The following is a 20,126-nucleotide window of genomic DNA, read 5'->3' as shown; positions in this document are numbered from 1 at the left end:
GCCAGTTCTGAATCCACCTGGCCAAACTTCCCTGGATCCCATGCCTTCTGATTTTCTGAATAACCCTACCATGTGGAACCTTGTCGAATGCCTTACTAAAATCCATGTAGATCACATCCAATGCACTACCCTCATCTATATGCCTGGTCTCCTCTTCAAAGAACTCTATCAGGCTTGTTAGACACGATCTGCCCTTCAAAAAGCCATACTGACTGTCCCTGATCAGACCATGATTCTCTAAATGTCCATAGGTCCTATCTCTAAGAATCTTTTCCAAGAGCTTTCCCACCACAGACGTAAGGCTCACTGGTCTATAATTACCCGGACTATCCCTACTACCTTTTTTGAACAAGTGGACAACATTCACCTCCCTCCAGTCCTCCGGTACCGTTCCTGTGGACAACGAGGACATAAAGATCCTAGCCAGAGGCTCGGCAATCTCTTCCCTCACCTCATGGAGCAGCCTGGGGAAATTCCGTCAGGCCCTGGGGACTTATCTGCCCTAATGTATTTTAACAACTCCAAGACCTCCTCTCCCTTAATATCAACATGCTCCAGAACATCAACCTCACTCATATTGTCCTCACCATCATCAAGTTCCCTCTCATTGGTGAATACCGAAGAGAAGTATTCACTGAGGACCTCGCTCACTTCCACAGCCTCCAGGCACATCTTCCCACCTTTATCTCTAATCGGTCCTACCTTCACTCCTGTCATCCTTTTGTTCTTCACATAATTGAGGTTTTTCCTTTACCCTGCTCGCCAAGGCCTTCTCATGCCCCCTTCTTGTTCTCCTCAGCCCCTTCTTAAGCTCCTTTCTTGCTACCCTATATTCCTCAATAGACCCATCCAATCCCTGCTTCCTAAACCTCATGTATGCTGCCTTCTTCCACCTGACTAGATTTTCCACCTCACTTGTCACCCGTGGTTCCTTCACCCTACCATTCTTTATCTTCCTCACTGGGACAAATTTATCCCTAACATCCTGCAAGAGATCCCTAAACATCGACCACATGTCCATAGTACATACCCCTGCAAAAACATCATCCCAATTCACACCCGCAAGTTCCAGCCTTATAGCCTCATAATTTGCCTTTCCCCAATTAAAAATTTTCCTGTCCTCTCTGATTCTATCCTTTTCCATGATAATGTTAAAGGCCAGGGAGCAGTGGTCACTGTCTCCCAGATGCTCACCCACTGAGAGATCTGTGACCTGACCCAGTTCGTTACCTAATACTAGATCTAGTATGGCATTCCCCCTAGTCGGCCTGTCCACATACTATGACAGGAATCTGTCCTGGACACACTTAACAAACTCTGCCCCGTCTAAACCATTGGAACTGATCAGGTGCCAATGAATATTAGGGAAGTTAAAGTCACCCATGATAACAACCCTGTTATTTTTGCACCTTTCCAAAATCTGCCTCCCAATCTGTTCCTCTGTATTTCTGCTGTTACCAGGGGGCCTATAGAATACTCCCAATAGAGTAACTGCTCCCTTCCTGTTCCTGACTTCTACCCATACTGACTCAAAAGAGGATCCTGCTACATTACACACCCTTTCTGTAGCTGTAATAGTATCCCTGACCAGTAATGCCACCCCTCTTCCCCTTTTTCCTCCACCCCATCCTTTTTAAAGCACTGAAATCAAGGAATATTGAGAATCCATTCCTGCCCTGGTGCCAGCCAAGTCTGTATAATGGCCACTACATCATAATTCCATGTATGTATCCAAGCTCTCAGTTCATCACCTTTGTTTCTGATGCTTCTTGCATTGAAGTACACACACTTTAGCCCTTCCACCTTACTGTCTTTACATCCTTTATTCTGCTTCTCTTTCCTTAAAGCCTCTTTATATGTTAGATCTGGCTTTACTCTATGTACTATACTTGCAGTTCTCGCATGACCTTTATCCTCCTCCACCTCACTATCTGGTCTAACACTCTGGTTCCCCTTCCCCTGCAAATCTAGTTTAAACCCCCTGGAGCAGCACCAGCAAACATTCCCGCAAGGATGTTAGTCCCCCGTCGGAACAAGTCCCACCTTCCCTGGAACAAGGCCCAATTGTCCAGAAACATGAAGCCCTCCCTCCTGCACCAACCCCTTAGCCACGTATTTAGCTGCATCATCTTCCTATTTCTAGCCTCACTAGCACGTAGCACCGGTAGCAATCCTGAGATTGCACCCTAGAGGTCCTGTCCTTCAACTTTGCACCTAACTCCCTAAGCTCTCTTTGCAGGACCTCCTCCTCCTTCCTATCCAGGTCATTGGTCCCTACATGGACCACGACATCTGGCTGCTCACCTTCCCTCCTGAGAATACTGAGAACTTGATCCGAGATATCGCGGATCCTGGCACCAGGGAGGCAACAGATATGCGGGATTCTCGATCTCTCCCACAGAACCTCTTATCTGTCCCCCTTACTATTGAATCCCCTATCACTACTGCTCTGCTCTTTTCCCTCCTTCCCTTCTGGGCTGAGGGTCGTCTCGGTGCCAGAGACGCAACCACCGCAACTTGTCGCTGGTAGGTCGTCCCCAACAACAGTATCCAAGATGATATACTTAGTATTGGTGGGAATGGCCACAGGGTGCTCTGCTCATTCTGTCTATTCCCCTTCCCTCTCCTGACAGTCACCCAGCTACCAGTCTCCTGTCTTTTAGGGGTGACTATCTCCCTAAAACTCCTGTCTACTTCTGCCTCTGCCTCCCGAATGATCCGAAATTCATCCAGCTCCCTCCAGTTCCCTAACTCGGTTTGTCAGGAGCTGCAGCTGGATGCACCTTTTACAGGTGTAGTCATCAGGGACAATGGTGCTGTCCCTGACTTCCCACGTACTGCAGACGGAGCACTGGACTGCCCTAACTGCTGCCTCCATTACCTATTCCTAAATTAATTAGATTAATTAAAAGAGCTTACCCGGCCTTACCTCACTGGGAGCAGGCTCGTCCTCAGCCTCGGCTCTTGAACTCAATCCCCTGACTAGTGAAGGCCAACACATTGATCACCTTCACCACCCTATCAACTTGCACGGCGACTTTGAGGATCTATGGATACGAACCCCAAGATCCCTCTGTTCTTCCACAATGCCAAGGACCTGCAAGTAATCCTGTATCCGGCCCTCAAATTCAACACTCACTGCACCTGAACTGGAAGGGGACGAGTATTTTGGCGGGAGATTTGGTGCCAATACAAGGGAAGGTTCAACTTGGGTTGGTATCTCTAGTGGTACTGTGGCAGATGGGCATGTTGAGGCAAAAATAATAGTTAAAGCCAGCAAGCTTATTCAACAGGACAGGTAGGGACAAGATAGGCAGTGACAAAGTGTGGATAGAATAAACTGCATTTGCTTTCAGGCAAGAAGCATGACAGGAAAGTTAGGGTTTGTTTTGGCGCGTGGAAGTAGGATAATGTAGTCACGACAAAAATAGCTGAGGGAAAAGCAGGACTAGCAGCTCAGTATCATGAGGTGCAGATACCACAGAATTTGCAAATGTTGATTGGGAGAGCCAAGTAGCGGGTAAAGGGACTTCTGGTAAGTGGGAGGATACAAAGTGAGATACAGAGTGCTCAGGGCCAACAGAGTGAAGGGCAAGGCTAGCAGGACTATGGAACCATGCATGTCATGGGAAATTAAGCTCTCATCAGGAAAATGGAGGTATATTAAGCTACAGCTGCTGGCATCAAGTGAATTACTCAAGGGGTATGAGCGATATAACAGACTTTTTCAGATAATGTAAAAGAGAATTCTAAGAAATTCAGCAAGTATATCAGGAGCCCAGGCGTAAGTGGGCACAGAATAGAGCCCATTACAGATCAAAGTGGGCAGAGAATAGAAACCATTGCAGACTAAAGTGGGCAGAGAATAGAAACCATTGCAAATTAAAATGGGCAGAGAATAGAAGCCCTTGCAGATTAGAGAGGGCAGAGAATAGAAGCCCTTGCAGATTAGAGTGGGCAGAGAATAGAAGCCCTTGCAGATTAGAGTGGGCAGAGAATAGAAACCCTTGCAGATTAGAGTGGACAGAGAATAGAAGCCCTTGCAGATTAGAGTGGGCAGAGAATAGAAACCCTTGCAGATTAGAGTGGTTATTTACTGGATGTGTGCAGCAAGATGCGATGGATGGAATGAAAATGAATATTTCTCACCTACATTTAGAGTGAAAGGTGATGAAAGATGAGGGATTAAGGAAAAGGAACAGTGAACAATTGAAACATATCCAGATTACAACCGAGGCAGCCTAAAGACTGTTGAAGTGGATAAATTCAGGATCTTGGTTAAGTATATTCTAGGGCAATTGGGAAATCAGGGAAGAAATTACAGAGATATTCGCATATTCTTTAGTCATGTGTCGGGTCCCAGAAGGCTGGGTGATGGTTCATGTTATGCCTTTCACTTCGAATAGCTGTGGGAACAGACCAGGGAACTACAAGCTGGTGAGCTTTTTACCAGTGGTGGGTAATCGGACGGTCAGTATCTTCCCACATTTGGCAAGGCAAGGACTAATTAGTGTTCTGTGGATTATTACAATATTATCAGTATTATTATATTGGTATATTATCTTTCTGCATCGTTAATATATTATTAAGAACCTAATACATTAGGCACAGAGGAGATGTCAGGGGTGGTTTTTACACAGAGAGTGGTGAGTGCGTGGAATGGGCTGCCAGCGACGGTGGTGGAGGCGGAAACGATAGGGTCTTTTAAGAGACTCCTGGATGGCTACATGGAGCTTAAAAACATAGAGGGCTATGGGTAAAGCCTAGGTAGTTCTAAGGTAGGAACATGTTCGGCACAGCTTTGTGGGCCGAAGGGTCTGTATTGTGCTGTAGGTTTTCAATGTTTTAATCAATGAAGACATGGAGAGAGAACAACTTATCTCCAAGAAAAGGAAAGCCTTTTATGTTTGTCAGAATGACATTGGCAGCGAAGCCAAAAGGGAAGCTTACTCCAGAACCAAGGCAAACGTCCTGCATTTGTCCTGCATCAGCTAAATAATTCTTTGTGGGCTGAGAAAGCCCTGGAAATCTAAAGACTGACATCATCTGGTGACATGAGAGGATGGTTCAATGCCTCCGAAACAGTCTATGGTCCAAACTACTTTGGATTAAACCCCCTGCACTCAAAGGAAGGGAAGAACTCACTGAAGGATTTGAAGGATATCAACACTTGATGGAGAGAGCACTTTCAAAAACGCCTTAACCATGGCAGCACTGCTGATCTAGGGGTTACTAACCAAATCCTGCAGAGACTTGCGAGAGAAGACATGGGGCAACCTCCCAATATGAAAGAGGTCCATCAGGAGCCTGAAAAGCAACAAAGCCACTGAGAGACCCTTAAGGAAGGTGGACCAGCACTCCTGCACCACATACACCTTGCTTCTGAAGGTCTGGGAAGAGGGACAAGAGCCCTCGGAGCTCAGGGGTGCTCTAATAGAGAGGGAGACACGGCAGATCTTGGCAATTACAGAGGCATCTCTCCCTTGTCAACAACAGGCTAAGTGTTTGCATGTATCCTTGTCAACCAATTCTTGCCACTATGCGAAGAAGTACTCCTTGAATTACACCATGGTTTCCACCCATCCAGAGATACCTCACACTGACAGGCTGCATCACTGACTGGTATGGGGGGGCGGGGCTACTGCACAGGACCGAAAGAAGCTGCAGATGATTGTAAATCTAGTCAGCTCCATCTTGGGCACTAGCCTACAAGGTATCCAGGACATCTTCAGGGAGCGGTGTCTCAGAAAGGCAGCGTCCTTTATTAAGGACCTCCAGCACCCAGGACATGCCCTTTTCTTAGGTAGGAGGTACAGAAGCCTGAAGACGCACACTCAGTGATTCAGGAACAGCTTCTTCCGCCCTGCCATCCGATTCTTAAATGGACATTGAACCCATGAACACCACCTCACTTTTTTAACATATATTATTTCTGTTTTTTGCACAATTTTAATCTATTCAATATACATATACTGAAATTGATTTACTTATTATTACTATTTTATTTTGTTTTTCTTCTTCTGTTATGTATTGCGTTGAACTGCTGCTGCTAAGTTAACGAATTTCACAACACATGCCGGTGACAAAAAGCCTGATTCTGATTCTGATTCAGTTTCACAGCATGCCAATTACAGGAAAATTGCTGTGAACAAAGGCAACCTTTGTACCTGTGTAACGGGATCCTGAATTATCCCTTATGAACTGTGCTTTTAAAAAGAGAGAGAGAGTGGTACAGCACAAGCACCTTGTTATTGAGAGAGAGGGAGAGAGAGAGAGGCGAAGACTGCTCACAGTTTGTTTGGAATTTCCGCAAGGACACTGCCAGCTTCTGAGTTCCTACAGAGAGAGAAGGGAGGAGCTACTTGATGGACAGCTGGTGTTCAGCACAACAGTATTTAAACCAGCGTAATTGCTTGTTTCACAGGACACGCAGACGCACTAGGGTGTGGTGAAGTTACCACTATCCTGCTCAGGTGCCCATGAGTGTGGGACTGAGGATGGTGAGGGATCGATCTGTGATTATTAGTGTGTGAAAGAGCGACCCTGTGGAGTCTCCCAGTGTGTCTAACCTTTGCCTGGGTTGGTAGGCTATCACTTGAAGACGGTGCTCTCAGGTTGGTCAAGTTTGGCTAACTTGGAAGTTCCAGAGGACAATGGGAAGAATCGACGGCATCGGCTTACTCGGACAACCACAACACCTCTCTCTCTCTCCACCACTACTCAAATGAATACCACGAACTGAACTGATTCCCTTTACCCATCATCATAAGACTCTATCCATTTATCCCCCAGGCTTGAAGAAGCTTGGTTTTTATATTTCCACACTTATATATATAACCATTGCTAACCTGTTTGATTTATCTGATTTTATATTACTGTATTGTGTAGTTACTAATAAATAGCATTAGTTAACAGCAACACCAGACACAAAGATGTTTTCCATTTCTGCTGGTTCTTTAACCCGTCACGGGGTACGCGACACTTGGCTTTCATGGAATTGACATTAGAAAAGGCATTTGATACAATGGACTGCCAGGCTCTCTGGCCTATACTATTAAGACCTGGTTGTCCTGACAAGTATGTATGGATACTGAGGCTCCTGTCTGATGTCGTGTCAGCCACAGTACTCAGCAACAGTGGTGCTGAATCAAAACCCTTCACTGTCAAACAGGGTGGTATCATTGCACCCACCCAATTTGTTGTCTTTATTGCTGTTATCCTTCACCTCATTGGCCACGACCTGCTACGGGGAATGCCATTTGTGTATAGAATGTGCAACAGGTTTTTCAACCACAACTGGTTCAAGGCCAAGAACAAGGTCAGTACCATCACTATCATGCAGCTTCAGTGTGTGGATGCAACCCCATGGCAGCACACTGAAAGAGACCTTCACTGTATCCTGAATGCCTTTGCTAAGACATGGAGAGCCCTGGGTCAGAATCAAGCTCATTATCACTGGCATGTGACGTGAAATTTGTTAACTTACCAGCAGCAGTTCAATGCAATACATAATCTAGCAGAGAGAGAAAAAAACAATAATAGTAATAAATAAAATAAAACATAATAATAAATAAGTAAATCAATTACGTATATTGAATAGATTTTTATAGATGTGCAGAAACAGAAATACGGTATATTAAAAAAAGTGAGGTAATGTCCAAAGATTCAATGTCCATTTAGGAATCGGATGGCAGAGGGGAAGAAGCTGTTCCTGAATCTCTGAGTGTGTGTCTTTAGGCTTCTGTACCTCCTTCCTGATGGTAACAGTGAGAAAAGGGCATGCCCTGGGTGCTGGAGGTCTTTAATAATGGACGCTACCTTTCTGAGACACCACTCCCTGAAGATGTCCTGGGTACTTTGTAGGCTATTGCCCAAGATGGAGCTGACTAGATTTACAATCTTCTGCAGCTTCTTTCAGTCCTGTGCAGTAGCCCCACCATACCAGACAGTGATGCAGCCTGTCAGAATGCTCTCCATGGTACAACTATAGAAGCTTTTGAGTGTATTTGTTGACATGCCAAATCTCTTCAATCTCCTAACAAGGTAAAGCCGCTGTCTTGCCTTCTTTATAACTACATCGATATGTTGGGACCAGGTTAGAGCCTCAGAGATCTTGACACCCAGGAATTGTTTTGAATATAAAAAGACACAGATCCTATATCTGCTACCGGCCAACCAGCCAATTTATCCATCCCTCCATAAAAGTCCATGATCTTGCCCTTGAAAATGAGACTACTTTCCTATCTTGGCAGTGCTCTCTCCTCAAAAGCAAACATCAACTCGCAGATCAACCACAACCTGAGCAGTGTTAGTGGAGCCTTTGTAAGATTAAGGAAAAGAACCTTTGAAGACCTACAGGTCCAAAACAAAAACATTTGGTCTATCGAGCAGTCATCCTTCCTACATGGAGCTGAAACATGAACCTGCTACAGTAGACACCTGAAAGCCCTGGACAATACTGCCAAAGAACTTATGAAAAGTTTTGAGGATCAGTTTGTAAGGACAGACACACTGACACCAGTGTATCAGAGGAGGTCAAAATGAACAACATCTCCAGCATGATATCAATACCAATTCCGATAGACAGGTCATGTCATTTGGATGTCTAACTCACGTCTCCCCTACAGATCCTTTATTTTTAGTTGAAGGAAGGTCAGCAAGTCCCGGTGGGCATAGGAAACACTTCAAAGATAACATCAAAATCAACCTGAAGAAATTCAACATTATGAAAAACTCAATAGATACACTGGAAGAAATCCACTCAAGATGGAGCTGCGCGACATGAGAATGACCTCCACTGTGCAGACAGCTGTGAAAGGAGAGAATGACCAACCAAGAGATCCAGCCTTTCAGCACAGCCTCCGCTGCACCAGACTATGTGGATCCTGGAGCCACTCGAGGACCCACCAATAGACAACCCCTCAGGAGAAATCATACTCAACTCCAAGACCCACCGATAGACAACCCCTCAGGAGAAATCATACTCAACTCCAAGACTCACTGATAGACAACCCTCAGGAGAAATCATACTCGACTCCAAGACCCACCGATAGACAACCCCTCAGGAGAAATCATACTCAACTCCAAGACCCACCGATAGACAACCCCTCAGGAGAAATGATACTCAACTCCAAGACCCACCGATAGACAACCCCTCAGGAGAAATCATACTCGACTCCAAGACCCACCGATAGACAACCCCTCAGGAGAAATCATACTCGACTCCAAGACCCACCGATAGACAACCCCTCAGGAGAAATCATACTCGACTTGAGCACCCACCGATAGACAACCCTTCAGGAGAAGATCATACCAGACTACTGCACTACTACATTTAAAGAAGTGTTCTAAAGGGACGATAAAGCTGACGAGGCAAGTGAAAGACAGCATAAAAGTGAAGGAGAGGGCATATTGTGCAGCAAAAGTTAGTAGGAAGCTAGAGGTTTGGGAAGACTTTAAAAAAAAAAACAGAAGGCAACTGAAGAAGCAATAAGGAGAGAAAGAATGAAATATGAAGCTAGCCAATAAGGTAAAGAGGTTACTAAAAGTTTTTTTCTGTTATATGAACAGTGTAAGAGAGGCAAGAGTGGTTATTGGTCCGGTGGAAAATGATGCTGCAGATTAGTAATGGGGATCAAAGAACTGGCAGGTAAGCTTATTAAGTATTTTGTATCAGTCTTCACTTGGAAGTCATTAGCTCTGTGTCAGCAGTTTGAGAGTGTCAGGGTGCAGAAGTGAGTGTAGTTGAATTGAATTGACTTTATTTCTTACATCCTTCACATACAGGAGTAAAAATCTTTACGTTATGTCTCCCTCTAAATTGCGATGTGGAATCGTAGTAATTTGCAATAAATAGAATAGACAATGTGACATAGAAATAGACTCAAGTCAGCGTGAGTTCATCGGTCTGATGGCCTGGTAGAAGAAACTGTCCCAGGGCCTGTTGCTCCTGGCTTTAATGCTGTGGTACCGCTTCCCCGATGCTAGCAGCTGGAACAGTTTGTGGTTGGGGTGACTTGGGTTCCCAATGATCCTTCTTTTTACATGCCTGTCTTTGTAAATGTCCTGAATCATGGGAAGTTCACAACTACAGATGTGCTGGGCAGTCTGCACCACCCGCTGTAGAATCCTGCGATTGAGGGAAGTACAGTTCCCATACCAGGCAGTGATGCAGCCAGTCAGGATGCTCTCAATTGTGCCCCTGTAAAAAGTTCTTAGGATTTGGGGGCCCATACCAAACTTCCTCAACCATCTGAGGTGAAAGAGGTGCTGATGTGCCTTTTTCACCACACAGCTGGTGTGTACAGACCATGCGAGATCCTCAGTGATGTTTATGCCGAGGAACTTAAAGCTGTTCACCCTCTCAACCCCAGATCCATTGATGTCAATAGGAGCTAGCCCGTCTCCAATCCTCCTGTAGTCCACAACCAGCTCCTTTGTTTTTGCAACATTGAGGGAGAGGTTGTTGTGTCAGAGAGGTGACTTCTTCATTGTTACTGTTTGAGATTAGGCCAATCAATGTCATGTCATCAGCAAATTTAGTTAGCAGATTGGAGCTGTGGGTGGCAACACAGTCATGGTTATACAGGGAGTAAAGGAGAGGACTTAGTACACAGCCCTGAGGGGCTCCTGTATTGAGAGTCAGAGGGGTGGAGGTGAGGGAGCCCACTCTTACCACCTGCCGGTGATCTGACAGGAAGTCCAGGATCCAGCTGCACAAGGTAGGGTGAAGGCCAAGGTCTCTGAGCTTCTTGTACAGCCTGGATGGAATTAAGGTGTTGAATGCTGAACCTTAGTCCAAAACAGCATTCTCACAGAAGCACCATAAGTGACGACAGTTACTATTACTAAAGAGGAGGTGCTTATGAAGCTGAAAGATCTTAAAGTAAATAAGTTACCTTGACCACATGGACTATACCCCAGTACTCTGAAAATGTTGCTGAAGAGATTGTGGAGGCATTAGTAATGATCTTTCAAGGATCATTAGATTATGGAATGGGTTAAGAAGACTGGAAGATTGCGAATGTCACTCCACTCTTTAAGAGTGCCATGGACTGTCTTCATCAAGTTACGGTATTGTTGCACTGTTGTAACTATATGGTATAATTATGTGGTTTTGTTAGTTTTTCAGTCTTGGTCTGTCCTGTGTTTCTGTGATATCACACTGGAGGAATATTGTATCATTTCTTAATGCATGCATTACTAAATGACAATAAAAGAGGACTACATGTCTGAATAATCTAATCTAATCTAAAGAAGGGAGGGAGGCAGAAGAAAGGAAATTGTAGCCTGACTTCAGTGGTAGGGGAGATGTTGAAGTTCATTATTAAAGGTGTCATTTCAGGGAACTTGAATAAACTAGGCTGAAGTCAGCATGGTTTCCTTAAGCAGAAATCTTGTCTAATCTGTTGGAATTCTCTGAGGAAATACCAGCAAGATAGATAAGGGAGTCAGTGGACCTTCGACAAGGTGCCACACATGAGGCTGCTAAACAAGATAAGAGTCCGTGGTATTACAGGAGAGATACTAGCATGGGTAGAAGATTGGCTGACTGGTGGGAGGCAAAGGGTGGGGATAAAGGAGGCCTTTTCAGGTTGGCTGCCTTTTACTGCAAGGTTCAGTGTTGGGACCCCTTCTTTTCATGTTGTATGTCAATGATCTAGATGACAAACTTGCTGGCTTTATGGCCAAGTTTGTGGATGATACAAAGATAGGTGGAGGAGCAGGTAGTTCTGCTGAAGCAGAGAAGCAAACTTGCAGGTTGAGTCAGTGGTAAGGAAGGACAATGAAAAGTTAACATTCATTTCAAGAGGACTAGAATATAAAAGCAAGGATGTAAGGCATTTGTTCGACAGCATTTGGAATATTGTGAGCAGTTCTGAGCCCCTTATTTAAAGAAAGGTTGTGCTGGCATTAGAGAGGGTACACAGGAGGATCACGAGAATGATCCCAAAATGAAAGGGTTAACATATGAGGAGCATTTAATGGCTCTGGTCCTGTACTGATTGAAGCTCATAAGGATGAGGGGGTAACTCACTGAAACATATTAAATATTGAAAGGCCGAGATAAAGTGGATGTGGAGAAGATGCTTCCTTTAGTGGGGAAGTCTAGGACCAGAAGGCACAGCCTCACAATAGAAGGACGTAATTCTAGAACAGAGATTAGGAGGAGGTGGTGAATTTGTAGAACTCATTGTCGCAGATAGTTGTGGAAGCCAAGTTTTTGGGAATATTTAAAGCCCAAATTGATAGATTCTTGATTAGGGAGGGCATCAAATATTACGTGGAGAAGGAAGGAGAATGGGGTTAAGAGGGATAATAAAACAGCCAAGATGGAATTGTGGAGCAGACTTGATGGGCCAAATAGCCTGTTTCTGCTTCCTTGTCTTACGGTTTTAGCGATAGTCACTATTGTTTTGTACGTGGGGAATCATGTCCACACTGAGGATTGTGTAGAGTTCTGGGTATGATATCGTATTACAATTATATGAGACATTTGGTGTGTCCACACTGAGGATTGTGTTCAGTTCTGGGTATGATGTCGTATTACAATTGTACAAGACATTGGTGAGACCACACTGAGGATTTTGTGTAGTTCTGGGTACAATATTACAACAATTTACTTACTTTACTTTATACTTTATCGTCGCCAAACTATTGGTACTAGAACGTACAATCATCACAGCGATATTTGATTCTACGCTTCACACTCCCTGGATTACAAATATTAAATATTAAAAATAGTAAAAGTTAGTAAATATTAAACATTTTAATTATAATTCATAAATAGAAAATCGAAAAATGGAAAGTAAGGTAGTGCAAAAAACCGAGAGGCAGGTCCGGATATTTGGAGGGAATGGCCCAGATCCGGGTCAGGATCTGTTCAGCAGTCTTATCACAGTTGGAAAGAAGCTGTTCCCAAATCTGACCGTATGAGTATTCGAGCTCCTGAGCCTTTTCCCAGAGGGAAGAGGGATGAAAAGTGTGTTGGCTGGGTGGGTTGTGTCCTTGATTATCCTGGCAGCACTGCTCCGACAGCGTGCGGTGTAAAGTGAGTCCACGGACAGAAGATTGGTTTGTGTGATGTGCTGCACTGTGTTCACGATCTTCTGCAGTTCCTTCCAGTCTTGGACAGGACGACTTCCATACCAGGTTATGATTCACCCTAGAAGAATGCTTTCTACAGTGCATCTATAAAAATTAGTGAGGGTTTTCGGGGACAGGTCAAATTTCTTTAGTTTTCTCAGGAAGTAAAGGCGCTGTTGGGCCTTCTTGGCAGTGAACTCTGCTTGGTTGGACCAAGTCAGGTCATTTGTGATATTGACCCCGAGGAACTTAAAGCTTTTGACCTGTTCCACTTGCGCACCACCGATGTAAATTGAGTTGTGCAGTCCGCTACCCCTTCTGAAGTCAACAACCAATTCCTTCGTCTTGCTGAAGTTGAGGGATAGGTTATTGTCTTCACACCATGCCCCCAGGTTCTTAATTTCCTCTCTGTAGTCAAACTCATCATTACCCGAGATACGGCCCACAATTGTTGTGTCATCAGCAAACTTATATATTGAGTTTGATGGAAACTTGGCTACACAATCATGGGTGTACAGTGAGTACAGCAGGGGGCTGAGTACACAGGCTTGTGGGGCACCGGTGCTCAGAGTGATTGTAGAGGAGAGCTTGTCCCCTATTTTTACAGCCTGGGTCCTGTCTGTGAGGAAGTTGAAGATCCAGCTGCAGATCTGAGTGCTGAGGCCCAGGTTCCGGAGCTTAGCAATCAGTTTATTCGGCATGATGGTATTAAAGGCAGACAGTAGTCAATGAAAAGAAGCCTTACGTATGCATCTTTATTCTCCAGGTGTTGTAAGGAGGAATGTAGGGCCAGAGAGATGGCATCTGCCGTTGACCTGTTGCTCCAGTAGGCGAATTGCAAAGTGTCGAGGTTGACCGGTAGGCTGTGGTTGATGTGTGCCATAACCAATCTCTCAAAGCACTTCATAGCAATTGGTGTCAGAGTCACAGGTCGATAGTCATTCAGGCATGCCACCTTGCTCTTCTTCAGCACCGGGATTATCGTTGCCTTCTTAAAACACAAGGGGATCTTAGACTGAAGCAAGGAGCAGTTGAAGGTGTCAGCAAACACTCCAACTAGCTCGCTTGCACAGGCCCGGAGAACCCGTTCTGGGATGCCATCTGGGCCTGTCGCCTTCCTTGGATTTATCTTCAGGAAGGCCCTTCTAATGTCCTCCTCGGTGACGATGAATCTCGATGCCACCAGGTCTGGTTCATCTGGAGGGAGCAGGACGCTCCTCTTCTGTTCGAATCTTGTGTAGAATACGTCAAGTTCATCAGGAATAGAAGCGCCACAGTTATTGATATTCCCAGCCTTTTCTTTGTGCCCGGTGATCTCATTTAGACCCTGCCATAGTCTACTGGCATCCCTTTGGTTAGCCTGGGCTTCCAACTTGGAATATTGCCTCTTGGCGCCCTTAATGAATTTCCGGAGTTCACACCTGAATTCTGTGTAGCGACTGGTATCCCCGGACCTAAAAGCCGCAGCTCTAGCCTTCAAAAGGGACTTGACCTCATAATTCATCCAAGGTTTCCGGTTGGAGAATACCCGGATCGTCTTGCAAGACACACAGTCCTCTGTGCATTTCCACATAAAGTCCGTGACAGCTGAGGCATACTCATCGAGGTTAGCTACTGAGTGCTTGAATACTAACCAGTTCACCGATTCAAAGCAGTCACGGAGGACCTCATCCGTTTCCTCCGTCAAACGCGACACCACTTTTGACACCGTGACCTCCCGCTTCAGTTTCTGTTTGTAATCCGGGAGGAGGAGTACGGCCTGATGTTCTGATTTTCCGAAGTGAGGTCATGGGACGGAACGGTAGGCATCCTTGACCGCTGTGTAGCAGTGGTCAAGTATACTCGGGCCTCTAGTGGGGCAGGAGACATGTTGGTATAACCTTGGCAGCACCTTATCTGAGGTTGGCTGTAATGAGCAAAGCCTCCGGATACCCGGTCTCAAGTTCACTGATGTTGGAATACAGTATGTTCAGAGCACACGCCACGTCCGCCTGGGGGGGAATGTAGACCGCTGTCAGTATGACCGAGGTGAATTCCCGTGGCAGATAGTAGGGATGACACTTCACCGACAGGTGTTCCAGGTCCGGGCTGCAGGAGCTTGTCAGTGCCACTGTGTCCGCGCACCACGCAGTGTTGATCAGTAGGCAGGCACCACCTCCCCTTGTCTTGCCCGAAGACGCTGTGCGGTCCATCCGATGGATCGAAAATCCTTCCGGTCGGATGGCACAGTTGAGGGTGGCAGGGGAGAGCCAGGTCTCAGTGAAACAGAATACACAGCAGTTCTGCATCTCCCTGCAGTAGGTGAGTCTCTCTTTAAGATCATCCACCTTGTTCTCTATGGCTTGCACATTAGCTAGTAGGTTGGTGGGCATAGGGTCCCTGAAGCCCCTCAGCTTCAATCTGACCAGCAGCCCAGCTCTTTTCCCACACTTCCTTGGTAAGTAGTGCATCTTTCCAGGTTTCCATTGATGCAGTGTGTTGTTGTCAGCTCTTTGAGGTAGGTGGATGCGTCCCGTGGGAATCGATCGGCAGGTCGCGATGTCGTGCACTCCGGGTCGGGCCGAGTAACGGGGGAGGCTCCGCTGCCACTTCCAGCTGCCGGGGCCCGGGCTGTTGATTGGGTCGGGCCCCGAAGCCGACACTTAATCCCGGATGGCCGGGCTCCTGGCTGAAACAATTCCACAAGACATTGGTGTGACCACACTGAAGATTATGTGCAGTTCTGGGTATGATATCGTATTACAATTGTACAAGACATTGGTGAGACCACACTGATGATTGTGTTCATTTCTGGGTACGATGTGATTTTACAATTGTACAAGACATTGGTCCACATTGAGGATTGTGTGCAGTTCTGGGTGCTATATCGTATTACAATTGTACAAGACATCGATGTGACCACACTGAAGATTGTGTTCGGTTCTGGGTACGATATCCTATTACAATTGTACAAGACTTTGGTGTGACCACTCTGAGGATTGTGTGCAGTTCTGGGTACGATGTGATATTACAATTGTACAAGACGTTGGTGTGACCACTCTGAGGATTGTGTGCAGTTCTGGGTACGATGTGATATTACAATTGTACAAGACGTTGGTGTGAACACACTGAGGATTGTGTGCAGTTTTGGTTTCTGAGGTATAGCTGAGATATCATTAAGCAGGTGCAGGAATGATTCACAAAGATGCTTTAAGACAGGAGGGCTCAAATTGGGGAGCCTGGATAGGATATTTTGTATCCCTCTGGAGCATAGGAGTCTGAGGTGTAACCTTAGAGATTACCTCTCAGGCCATCAGACCTTTTCCAGTGTAGCTGAGTCTAAAACTTGACATTGATTTAAGTTGAGAGGGGAGAGATTCAAAAGGGAACTGAGGGAATAACATTTCCAAGCAGAGCGGTGAATATCAGTGGTTGGGAATTTGCTGGAATCGATTGTTTGGGATGAGGTTACAGAGTACCTGGAGGGACATGAGTCATTGGCCAAAGTCAGCATGTTTTCCTGAAAGGAAAATCCTGCTTGACAAGCTTACTGCAATTCTTTGAGGAAATTACAAGCAGGGTAGAAAAAGGAGATGCAGTAGATGTGGTGTATTTGGATTTTTAGAAGGCTTTTGACAATGTGCCACACATGAGGCTGCTTAACAAGATAAGAGCCCATGGAATTACAGGGGAGTTACTAGCATGGGTGGAGTATTGGCTGGTCAGCAGAAAACAGAGAGTGGGAATAAAGGGATCCTATTCTGGCTAGCTGCCGGTTACCAGTGGAGTTTCATACTGTCAGTGTTGGGACTGCTGCTTTTTATGATGTATGTGAATGATTTGGACTACGGTATTAATGGATTTGTGGCTAAATTTGCTGATGATACAAAGATCAGTGAAGGAGTGGCTAGTCTTGAGGAAACAGAGAGCCTGCAGAGAGACTTAGATAGTTTAGGGGAACGGGCAAAGAAGTGGCAAATGAAATACAATGTTGGAAAGTGTATGGTCATGCATTTTGGTGGAACAAATAAACGGGCAGACTATTATTTAGATGGGGAGAGAATTCAAAATGAAAGATGCAAAGGGAAGTCCTTGTGCAGGATACCCTTAAGGTTAACCTCCAGGTTGAGTTGGTTGTGAAGAAGGTGAATGCAATGTTGGCATTCATTTCTAGAGGTATAGAACTTAAGAGCAGGGATGTGAAGCTGAGGCTCCAGAAGGCACTTGTGAGACCACACTTGGAGTATTGTGTGCAGTTTTGGGCTCCTTATTTTAGAAGGGACATACCGACATTGGAGAGGGTTCAGAGAAGATTCACAAGAATGATTCCAGGAATGAAAGGGTTAGTGTATGAGGAACATCTGGCAGCTCTTGGGCTGTATTCCCTGGAGTTCAGGAAAATGAGGGGGGATCTCATAGTTAAAAGGCCAAATGTTAAAAGGCCTGAACAGATTAGATATGGCAAAGTTATTTCCCATGGTAGGGGAGCCTAGGACAAGAGGGCACAAAGTCAGGATTGAAGGACGTCCATTTAGAACAGGGATGTGGAGAAATTACTTTAGTCAGAGGGTGGCAAATCTGTGGAATTTGTTGCCACGAGCAGCTGTGGAGGCCAAGTCATTGGGTGTATTTAAGGCAGAGATAGATAGGTTCTTGATTAGCCAGGGCATCAAAGGCTATGGGGTGAAAGCAGGGGAGTGGGGATGACTGGAAGAATTGGATCAGCCATGATTGAATGGCAGAACAGACTTAATGGGCCAAATGGCCTACTTCTCCTATATCTTATGGTCTTATATATGGTATGAGCTGCCAGAGGAAATGGTATGGGTGAGTACAATGAAAGCATCTGAAAGACATTTGGACAGGGACATTGATAGGGAAGGTCAAGGTATAGGGACCAAAGGCAGACATGTGGAGAAACCCAACAGACATTTGGTTGGCATGAACAAGCTGGGTTGTTCAATGCTCCAAATGTAATCTTGTCATTGACTTGCACAGCTGTAACTTAACATCTTACCTCCTCCACCCAATGTCCAGACTATGAAGGTAAGCCTGGCTGTTAAGCATGGTTTTTTTTAGTCAAAATTTGTTTGGCCACTTCAGTTTTTCTCTTCCACCCTGTTAGTCACTTCCGATTGTCAGATTCAGTGCTGTAATCTTTGCTGGTGGAAATGAGTTAATCCATGTGTGCCAAGTAGAATGGGTGTGCCCAGAGCATGCCAGCAAAGCAGTCTGTTGAATGGAAAACCTGCACTTCACTTTTAATCAATAAATACTTTTCTTTCAGTCATTTGTTTTATAAGAGTGATGGAAATCTTCATGACAATGTGCAGTACCCTCTGCTTGCTGAAACACTGGAGACCATTGCGTCGAAAGGTCCGGAGGCTTTCTATAATGGAGAGATCGCACAGAACCTTCTCAAAGATATTGAGGAAGCCTCTGCTGCAAATGAGTCAGGTAGTTGTCTCATTCCACCTCGTGCAGTTTCAGATCATCAAAGAACTCCGGTGTGTCCTGGCATTTTGAACGTGGCTGCTTCAGGTGGGGGCCGCACGATATCATCGTGGCTCCAGTAAAACTTCGCGGCACTAGCGACCTGCGTTCCATTTGCATTGCAGCCTGTAAGGGGTTTGTACATTCTCCCGTGACCACGTGGGTTTCCCCTGGGTTCTCTGATTCCCTCCCACAGTCCAAAAACATACCGGTTACAGTTGGTCAGATGTGGGCATGCTATGTTGGCACCAGAAAGTGGCGATGCTTGTGGGCTGTGTTGGTTGCTGACGCAAAAAGGCTATTTCATTGTTCGTATGTTTCGATGTACCTGTGACAAATATGGTTAATCTTTAAAGAGATTTCCTTATTGTCAGCCCTGACAATTGTGTTAAGGTGGCAGATGTGCACTTTCGGTAATCCGTGTGTGTCCGATGGCTGTGTGTGTGTGTGTGTGTGTGTGTGTGTGTGTGTGTGTGTGTGTGTGTGTGTGTGTGTATGTATGTGTGAGTGTGTGTGTCTGATGGGTGTGTGTGTGTGTGTGTGTGTGTGTGTATGTATGTGTGAGTGTGTGTGTTTGATGGGTGTGTGTGTGTGTGCATGTGTGTGTCTGATGGGTGTGTGTGTGTATGTGTGTGTGTGTGAGTGTGAGTGTGTGTTTCTGATGGGTGTGTGTGTGTGTCTGTCTGATGGGTGTGTGTGTGTATGTATGTGTGAGTGTGTGTGTTGATGGGTGTGTGTGTGTGTGTGTATGTGTGTGTGTCTGTGTGTGTGTGAGTGTGTACGTGTGAGTGTGTGTGTGAGAGTGTGTGTGTATGTGTGCATGTGTGTGTCTGATGGGTGTGTGTGTGTGTGTGTGTATGTATGTGTGAGTGTGTGTGTCTGATGGGTGTGTGTGTGTGTGTGTGTGTATGTATGTGTGAGTGTGTGTGTCTGATGGGTGTGTGTGTGTGTGCATGTGTGTGTCTGATGGGTGTGTGTGTGTATGTGTGTGTGTGAGTGTGTGTGTCTGATGGGTGCGTGTGTGTGTGTGTCTGTCTGATGGGTGTGTGTGTGTATGTATGTGTGAGTGTGTGTGTCTGATGGGTGTGTGTGTGTGTATGTGTGTGTGTCTGTGTGTGTGTGTGAGTGTGTACGTGTGAGTGTGTATGTGTGAGTGTGTGTGTGAGTGTGTGTATGTGTGTGTGTGAGTGTGTACGTGTGAGTGTGTGTGTGAGTGTGTGAGTGTGTGTGTGTGAGAGTGTGTGTGCGTGTGTGTGTGTGTGTGTATGTGTGTGTGTGAGTGTGTACGTGTGAGTGTGTGTGTGAGTGTGTGAGTGTGTGTGTGTGAGAGTGTGTGTGTGTGTGTGTGTGTGAGAGTGTGTGTGTGTGTGTGTGCGTGCGTGTGTGTGTGTGTACGTGTGAGTGTGTGTGAGAGTGTGTGTGTGTGTGTGTGTATGTGTGTGTGTGAGTGTGTACGTGTGAGTGTGTGTGTGAGTGTGTGTGTGTGTGTGTGTGTGTGTGTGTGAGTGTGTGTGTGTGTGCACATGCACTTGTGAACATGGAGGTATACTCCCTGCTGGAGAGAATGC

At 45.6% G+C, this 20,126-nt stretch overlaps 1 protein-coding gene across 1 annotated transcript in view; it reads left to right on the top strand.

Moving 5' to 3' along the window:
* The window catches only part of LOC140187873 (glutathione hydrolase 5 proenzyme-like), a 190,659-nt gene that overhangs the window by 140,657 nt on the left and 29,876 nt on the right, over positions 1-20,126 (top strand). The window contains exon 5 of the mRNA XM_072243675.1: positions 18,353-18,522. Coding sequence (XP_072099776.1) covers positions 18,353-18,522 — 170 coding nt within the window. The remainder of the gene's footprint in view (positions 1-18,352; positions 18,523-20,126) is intronic.

This window comes from Mobula birostris, chromosome 25 (assembly GCF_030028105.1).
Source record: "Mobula birostris isolate sMobBir1 chromosome 25, sMobBir1.hap1, whole genome shotgun sequence".
Lineage (NCBI taxonomy): Eukaryota > Metazoa > Chordata > Chondrichthyes > Myliobatiformes > Myliobatidae > Mobula > Mobula birostris.
Note: the sequence above shows the minus strand (reverse complement) of the source record. Positions and strands in the feature narration are given on the sequence as shown.